At 36.1% G+C, this 9,700-nt stretch overlaps 1 protein-coding gene across 1 annotated transcript; it reads right to left on the bottom strand.

Annotated features, from left to right (window-relative positions):
• Positions 1 to 4,713: 4,713 nt before the first annotated feature.
• On the bottom strand, positions 4,714 to 7,271 carry LOC130235736 (serine/threonine-protein kinase pim-2-like). The gene is made up of 6 exons (XM_056466171.1): positions 6,848 to 7,271; positions 6,548 to 6,645; positions 6,397 to 6,447; positions 5,315 to 5,696; positions 5,055 to 5,231; positions 4,714 to 4,847 (listed from the first exon to the last, which is right to left on the bottom strand). The coding sequence occupies exons 1-6, from the start codon at positions 7,269 to 7,271 to the stop codon at positions 4,714 to 4,716; spliced, it is 1,266 nt and encodes a 421-aa protein (XP_056322146.1).
• Between the last annotated feature and the right edge of the window lie 2,429 nt (positions 7,272 to 9,700).

Below are 9,700 nucleotides of genomic sequence, written 5' to 3' on the forward strand. Positions count from 1 at the left end.
CTCTCTCTCTCTCTCTCTCTCTCTCTCTTTCTCTCTCTCTCTCGCTCGCTCTCTCTGAGTGACACGCACATGAGCCAATAACTAACTACAGTAGAGGTCTGAACTATCTATCTATCTATCTATCTATCTATCTATCTATCTATCTATCTATCTATCTATCTATCTATCTATCTATCTATCTATCTATCTATCTATCTATCTATCTATCTATCTATCTATCTATCTATCTATCTATCTATCTATCTATCTATCTATCTATCTATCTATCTATCAATCAATCACCTGTTATAACCTGAAATACTGAAACTTAAACTGTAATAATCATGTCTGTCATGAGTCTGATGGGACACATTTAATTATTAATATGAGTGTTTTAATGTTTAATAAACATGTCTGCATTACCAGGTAATATATGTAATAGCATTCGCTGTAAATATTGTTGGTTTCCACACATTCGATTTGTGTGGGGACAAGGAATTAAGTTAAGCATTTTGCCAATTTGAACATAATACAATGTTCAATGAACATAAAACAATGTTCAATGCCAGGCCAGAGAAGAAAACTGCTATGTGGGTATGCAGTGAGCAAGATAAATGGTGCTTATTTTGCTGTAATTGATTTACAGTAGTAAGTTACTGGCAAACTGCTGCCAGAAAGTTACTGTAGATGCTACAGGAAATTGTTAACAGTGAATGTTAAGAGCAGACTTTCTATATAATATATCATTTTTACATGGTCTATTTATTTTATTTATTTATTTTTTGTAATTTAATCAGTTTGCTCTATTCATCTCTCAAATGACGCACTAATTTGTATTAAACAAAAAGGATAATATTTATCATAACAGACAAATATAAGATTTCTGGAAATCTGAAAAACAGTGTTTTTTATGGTGATAAGGAACTTAGGAACTAGGAACTAGCAAGAACTAGCAAGAACTAGCTTAGTAGTAACTTGATTAAAATTGTAAATATTCTCATTAAAATATAGTTTCAAATTTCCATGATATATTTCTATTCCATCATCATTTCATGTCAACACAATAAATCCTGTATTAATAAAATTCAATTAGCAGATTTATTTACAGTCTTGGATGTCAGTGACTAACATTACAGTTTTTCTCAGTCGCTTTGGAATATTTCTCAGATCAGAATTGAAATTTGCAACACAGTAAGTGCATTTCTCAAAACAACACATACAAATAGCAAAACATCATGGATTACCTGGAAAGCAGTCTTTTGCCACTGAGAAAAAAACTCTAATTTCATTATTCATTATTATTCCAATTAATTTTTTGTGCAAGTTCATATCATCATATTAAAAATGCGTAAATACAAAACACATTCTGATAAGCTATACCAAAATGCATAATTACATAATTATTAGCTCCACAAATTAGGCTACTCAATTGCTTTGCAGTGCTCAGATGCAGAAAACAGGAGAAAGGTAATTTGCTTAAATCTGTTCCAATTAAAAAAGTTACATTTACCATAACAAAGAGTAACCCACGTGACTTATTACTTGAATGAACAGTCTTTAAATTTATCCCAGTGAATCCGATCTTATGAATCCATTCATTCAAAAATACTTCTTGAGTGTTCTTGCATGTTCAGTTCAGCAGGTGGCGACTATGTGCTAAGAATTTTCCTTGTTTAAACCGTTTAAATAAGTAATGTATTTTTGTCTGTTTAAAATGTTCTATTTTTCTAAAATACTCAGTTTTAAAATGGTGTATCCTACAAAAGGTGCCATTGTTGTACAAAAAATACTGCAATTTAGTCATACTGAGAAGAAGAAGAATACATATATATTCAATAGCCCCCCTGAATTGTTAGCCCCCCCTGTTTATTTTTTCCCCAATTTCTGCTTGACGGAGAGCAGATTTTTTCAGCACATTTATAAACATAATAGTTTCAATAACTCATTTCTGATAACTGATTTATTTTATTTTTGTTATGATGACAGTAAATAATATTTGACTAGATATTTTTCAAGACACTTCTATACAGCTTAAAGTGACATTTAAAGGCTTAACTAATTTAATTAGGTTAACTAGGCAGGTCAGGGTAATTAAGCAAGTTATTGTATAACGATGGTTATACAAGAGTTTATACTTTATACTTAAGTACTTATTTCAGGCTGTACCACTTGAGTATAAAAGTGTAGTCAGTACTTTAACTTTTACCAGAGTCGTTTTAAACATGAGTATCTGTACTTCTACTTGAGTAAATGATGTGTGTACTTTTGCCATCTCTGTTCATTTATTTAAAATAATTATTATTTATAATTTAATTAATTCGTCATTTGGGGGATGAGCAAATCGTACTAAATTGTACGAATTAGATCATACGAAATTCCGAATTAGCCACTAAATCAAAAAGTTACGAATTGCCGTAAGATTGTGTTGGTACACCCCTCACAGATCTCTCTTCTTACTATTTATTTTCTATAGTTTACTTTACAATAATATATTTGTGCACATACGTTAGATTAGTCAGTACCAAAGCAATACCAAAGTAATAATTAGTTTGAATTTAAATGTATTCTCTTTCTGTGAGCAGAAAGATGCTGTAATGTAATTGACTGGTGTCTTATGTTTCTTTCAATAATGATTTAACATGTTTCTCTTTATTAATTTTGTAGATTTTGTCGTAATGTTGCTGGACAATGAAGAACAGACAGGAATGAGCTATGCAGTGTATCTTCTAAAAAGCAGACGTTAGGTATTCAGGAACTTTTCTTGTAGTCGTATACATGAAAGCTGTCAAACACAGTTCAGTTACTCTAAACAGTGTAAAACTGTTGCTTTATACTGAGATTGTCAAAGTTTGGACAATTTTGAGTCTCAAAGGTGGTCTGCAATCTTGACTGTACCAGGGGGGAAATATATATGAACAACAGATCTGACAGAGTTCACTTGTGTGATGTTCACTCACCATTTTAACCGTGAAGAAAAGCTCCAACACACACTGGAGTCCAATCACACACATTTATACTTTTATTTTCAGTTTGTGATTTGAGATTTTATTTTGTTTAATGTACTGTTAGTCGTTTGAGTCTACAGTTTAACAATGTCCAGACTGAAACTCTGCTGTTTAAATAAAAGATTAGTCCAGTACACTATTTGTTGTATTAGTATATGATATTGTAATGTAAAACAATATATTGTCTAATAGCGAAACCTTCTCTGTGGTTCCATTTGGCTAAACAGACTCCACAAATATGTGTTAAATCATGGTAAACATAGTATATGGCACTACTGGTTTGTTAGAGATTCCTTCACCCAATAATGAATATTCTGTCATCTTTTACTCAGCCCTTACTATGAGTTTCATCTGTTATACACAAAAGAAGGTATTTTGAAAAATGCTGGAAACCTGTAACTATTGACTTTCATTGAATTTGTTTTCCTACTATGGACATCAATGGTTACAGATTTTCAGATTTCTTCAAAGTATCTTCTTTAGTGTTTCACAGAAGAAAGAAACTTATAGGTGTGGAACCACTTGAGTAAATAGTTTAGGGAGAACTATCTCTTTAATTGAGTAAAGAGTCATTTAGAAAACTCACAGAAATGATGATCAGAGCTTCAGTTTGATTCACAGGATTTTATTTGACTTATTAGGCAACAATATACAAAAGCAATTCATTACAAAACAATTCAAAGAACAATTCATTACAAAACAATTATGAACACTTAATTATAAAACAATCAGTCTCTCTTATGACAGAACACCAGATTCATTTATGAGGTAGACAATAGTTGAGCAGATCTTTGATGACACTTTAGAGGAGAAAACTGTGACAGCACTGGACTTCCTAATGGAGTTTTGTCATTAATTCAGTTCAATTCATCTTCATTTCTATAGCGCCTTTACAATGTGGATTGTGTCAAAGCAGCTTAACATAGAAGAACATTGAAACTGTGTCAGTCCAGTTTTCAGAGTTGAAGTTCAGTTCAGTTCAGTTCAGTGTGGTTTAATTGTCACTGCTGAAAGTCCAAACACTGAAGAGCAAATCCATCGATGCGCAGCTCCACAAGTCCCAACCAAGCAAGCCAGCGGCGACAGTGGCGAGGAACAAAATTTCACCAACTGACTAAAGTGAAGGAAAAAAACCTCAAGAGAAACCAGGCTCAGTTGGGCACGACCATTTCTCCTCTGGCCAAACTTCTTGTGCAGAGCTGCAGTCTAGGCACCATTAATTACCATTATTGTCATTAATTAGTCACCTCATGTCCTTAGTTCATATTCATGTTTAGTTCATATTGAGAACACAAATTAAAACATTTTAGATGAAATCTGAGAGCTCTCTGACCCTCAAACCGCACATTCATCAGAGCCCAGTGCACTGTATGTGTGTCCACTGCTGACGTTTAACCCAGAGGCCTGCGCGACTTCCTCTGATTTAAACAAAGCGTGGGCACACCTGAGGTAAACGTCAGCAGTGGACACACATACAGTGCAGGACAGAGCTCTCATCAACACACGTCATGAACTGACACTGAAGAAAAGTAAGGTCTTAGGGGTTTGGAATGACATGAGGGAGTAATTAATAACTTATACAGTCTTGTGAAATTTCTGGAAATGGTGCTCTCCTCCTCCTCCTCACTTCTTTAGCTTTTTTCTAAAATGAAGAAAAACAATCAGAAATAACACAAAGTTATTTAAGCAGTAAAATGAAGGGTTGTCAAATAAAACTCGGTGTGTTCCTCTACCTCCTCTTGTCTAGCTGCTGCACAGGATTTGGGCTCGTTGGATTTAACCACCACTGCTTTTCAACCCGATGTAACTGTAGCCGTTTAACTGGATTACGGATCAAACACTTGGAAATCAGGTTCCGGCATTCTGAAATGTGTCACAGAGAGTGTGAAATATGTCTGCACTCAAGATTCATGAAGGTGTTTAAATCTTACTACATCAAATTACAAAACATCCACAATTAAATGACTTTAATATCTACAGTGCCTGTAACCATTATATTTAATCTTTCTTACTCGTGAACATATTTTTTTCTGTCACTGAGGCTGAGATTGTTCAGAGGTGTCTGCTTACCTGAAGATAACCTGGGGTGTATCTGAATGCAGCCAGACATTATTGATTGTCTGGTATAAAAGGCCATTCGTCTATGCAATATTTCATACAGCACGATGCCTATTGTCCAGACATATGCCGGGTTAGCATAGAATGTGCGATGCCGTAAAACCTCAGGTGGCGTGTAATATCTAGCTCCTGTAAGAGAGACATTTTCAGCATTCAGTCATTTCATAAGACAATACTGTGACCAAAGAAACTAACACAAAAAGCCAACTCACCTTGATATTTACTGCTACTGAAAGGCTTGTGGGTAATTTGCTGAGCACAACCAAAGTCAATCAATTTGAGCTCTAATTGGGGTTGAGTCACCAGGATGTTCGCCGTGTGTATATCACCATGGAAAACTCCACGCTCAGCGCAAAACATTACAGCTCGGATGAACTGTTGCATTAACTGGAGTGCTTGGTTTTCACCAATGTCCTTTGTTTCTCTGATGTACTCATACAAGGTCTGGCATGACTCTGCATACTCCAGACTGAGAATGACGTTGTTCTTATTCTCAACCCAGTCGTGGAATCCGATGATGTTTGGACATTGCGGAGCATTCATCAGCCTAAGCATCATTGCCACTTCTGCAAGCACAGGTGTGGAATGACCATCCTAGAAAAAAACAGATTTCAAAGATATTACCAAAGCAGAATGAGACAAAGTACAGCAACAAAAACTTGTCACAAAGTGAGTAATCACTAAGCTCCATGTTTTGACACATTTTTGCTTGTATTTGAGCATTTAGTCATGCAGTTTAAGCTAAAAGAGGACTCTACATGTGTGTGTTCTGTCCGTCTCTGAGGCTGAGCACATGCACACAACAGCACAAGCTCTCTTTAGCACTATAGAAGACATGAATGAATCATATACACTCTAATAAATCAAGCACATCCCTTGCTGCAAAAGTCACGCTACATGATTTCACTGATTTCCATGTGAAACTGAGCTTTGTGTAGAAATGAATGCAGACTGCTTTACAAGGGGCCGGGATATGACGCAATGATCATCTTGATCTCTATTAATGTTAAATGAATTTTAATTAATTCTACAGCCCTACATTCATGTGTTCAAAACTTCTCTCTGGGTTTATCTCTTCTGCTGAACACAAAAGAAGACATTTTGAAGAATGTTGAAAACCAGTAAGCATTGACTTCATAAGTATTTTGTTTTTCTACAATGGAAGTCAGTGGCTACCTCTTTCCAACATATCTGCTTTTGAGTTTGAGTTCAGTGGTCCAGACAGGTACGGGACAAGTGAAGGATGAGTAAATGGTCAGCACATTTTCACTGTTGTGTGAAATATTCAACTTACAATGTTGAGATAACGGTCCTGTTTACGCTTCTTGATCCACTTCAGGGCAACCTGCGGAAAAACAACAAGAAATTAAATTAAAGTCAACAAATTAGTTATATTAAATAATCAGCAGGAAAATGTTGACTGAATTTGAAAAATAGTTCTCTACCTTTTCACTTTTGTTACGTTTGTGAGATGCCACATACACCTTGGCAAAAGTTCCTTCTCCAATCAAGTCTCCTACTTCAAAATGAGACAGATCAAATCCTGAAAAACACAGAAAAAGAGCAGGGAGATTCACTTGGATTGTCTGGTATGAAACGGATCAAATAAATGACTCCTATCCTTTGAATCTGGATCTAATGCAGTGAGCTAAAAGCAGTAACTTCCATCAGAATTGCAGGAGTAAATTGATTACTAATTTACATTAATTATGAATTACAGAAAATAGAAGGAAGCGGTGACTTACCAAGAGTGACCCCAGAAGCCTCTTTAGGCTCCTCAGGAACCTGGCCTGGCAGACACACTGACTCAGGGTCAGCTGGTTCTGCGCTTTTAGGCGGAACTTCAACTGGCACTGCCTCAGAGTCCGCTTCGTCTTCCAGCTCGGGCTCGGGCTCTGACTCTGGCTCGGGCTCTGACTCTGGCTCGGGCTCTGACTCTGGCTCGGGCTCTGGCTCAGGTTGTGGTGTAAGATGCTGGACTATATCTGTGTCACAGCACAGGAAATGGCGCTTTGCAGCCTTCCATACTCTCTTAAAGAAAGCAGAGACTCTTTTGCCTTTCCTTCCTTTCTTGGGTTTTTCTAAAATGAAGAAAACAAACAGAAACATCTCCATGAACAGAGCTGCAGCTACAGTGCTCAGCATATTCATATTAGCTGTACACCCCATTTTGAATATGAATGTCTTTATCCATTTCTCAGTGAATATGGGTAATATATATTGGTGCATTTGAACAAAACAGATTAATTAAACAGATTTATTTATTAAAGTAATATTTTAATCACAGAACATGTTTTACAGACATCAACATTTCAACAAAATTGTCTATTTTTTTTTGTTTCTCTTTGATTTTTGCTAATTTTGAAAATTAAATTTTATATTTTCCCCTAACATATAAATTTGGGCTACTAATTTTTGAACCATTATTGTAATTATTTTGTTAAATAAGCTCCAGATTTGGCTTCAGTACTGACTAAACTAATGTACACGCACAAATATAATATTGTAAAACATCCTATAGAAAATATTAATTTAAATAAGAGATTTGTGGGGGGTTTACTCATATATGTTTAGAACTGTATTAGTTATACACAACCAATAGTTCAACAACTGACACTGTCTGATTTATAAGCTAAAAACAGCAAAGCTTGAAAATAACAGATGGCAGAATTAAAATGAACCAAATTCTGGAGGACTCACCATCAGTCCCATCAATTTTAGAGGGGTCTTGAACAGACGGAGGCGACTCAGGACAGGCCGAATCTGCATCCGTCATTTTCTTAATCTTGGAGAGGCCATGGACACTGATTGGCTGAGGATCTTCCCAGATCTGGCCTGGCAGACACACCAGCTCAGTGTCAACATGACCTGTGAGGGCCGTTGAGGACTCAGGACGGGCCGGATCTGCTGTTTGCTTGATCCTGGAGGGGCCCGGAACACTCAACGGCTGAGGATCTTCACAGACCTGGACTGGCGGACGCATCTGCTCAGGGTCAACATGATCTGCGATGGTCGTTGGCTTGATCCTGGATGGTCCTGGAATAGCCAACGACTCGAGACGGTCGCAGACCTGGACTGGCGGACGCATCTGCTCAGTGTCAACATGACCTGTGAGGGCCGTTGAGGACTCAGGACGGGCCGGATCTGCATTCGGCACATCTGCTGTTTGCTTGATGCTGAAGGGGCCCGGAACACTCAACGGCTGAGGATCTTCACAGACCTGGCCTGGCAGCCACACCGGCTCAAGGTCTGCATGTGCTGCGACGGTCCTGGAGGGACCTGGAACAGGCAGATGCTCGAAATCGTCGATATCTGACTGTGGTTCAAAGGGGACCACTCTGTTCCAGTCACAGAAAAGGAAAGGGCGCTTTGCAGCCTTCCATGCTCTCTTAAAGAAAGCAGAGGCTCTTTTCCCTTTCCTTCCTTTCTCTGGGTTTTCTAAAGTAAAGGAAATGAACAGGGAAATATTAGGAAACTCTTTAACCACAGGTTTAAAATAGACAAACTGCTGAAAATTAGACATATAAAAGACAATCACACAAAAGAAACAACAATAATAAATGTACAATTATAATAGAAAATGTTTGAAAACTAAAATTAATTACGTAGAATTGCAAATCATTTTTACGATGTAAAATGATAAATACAAGCTGACAAATAGTCGGTAAGTCATAAGTCCATATTAGACATTAGGGAAAGTCCTATAAGCAACTATTTTGCAAAAATAAACATTTCACTCCTGCTCACACAAAATGCAAACTATTATAATAACTCATTTTTTTAGTCAATATTCTGAGTTTTTCCAGTTATAGTTTGAGTTATTTAACAGTCACCATCACAATGTTTAATTTCTCCTGCTCTTGATCTTCAGAAATCTTTGAGTAAATTATAACTTAAAACTTTTAACAATCAGTCTTAGAAATCCAAATGAAAAGAGAAGTCTTGCTCCAGAACTTCAGTTACAGAAACAGAGCTGTAGACATTTATTAATATGCAGGTGAAGTTGGTTTTATATTTGCACATTACTTCATTTAACGGTCCATATATATTGTTTACCATGCTAATTTGAATATTGGGTCTGAAATTGCATGTAAGTATGACTTCAAAACAACATTAGCACTATTTAACTGACTGTAAACAATGTTGTCCGATGATAGCCATTGGCTGTTAATATGATTTCCCCATTTAGAATTTAAAACAATATTTTTCTGTTTTTATTTTATTAAGGAGAAAGTCAGAATGTATGAATTTAAAACCAACTTTACCTCAATAGTATTAATTCATCCCTGCTTGAACAAATAAAGACTTAAATATAATATTCTCACTCAGTTTGCTAAAATATAACAAATATTCCTCCACACCATCAAAAACTAAGAAAATTACTCTGTAGGTCTACACATAGGATTTCAATTAAAGTAATATTAAAATGTTTTTATCAGTAACGTTAACAAGTCACAATTTCTGTTGAATAGAAAGGAGAAAGTTAAAAGCCAGAATGTCTGCATAAAATGACAGCAGGCCTCAATCTCAAAATCATATATATACAATATTATAGCTACACAAACAATTACAATCACTAAATCGCCTTATATGGCGAT

The sequence above is a fragment of the Danio aesculapii genome, chromosome 10, assembly GCF_903798145.1.
Source record: "Danio aesculapii chromosome 10, fDanAes4.1, whole genome shotgun sequence".
Taxonomy (NCBI): domain Eukaryota; kingdom Metazoa; phylum Chordata; class Actinopteri; order Cypriniformes; family Danionidae; genus Danio; species Danio aesculapii.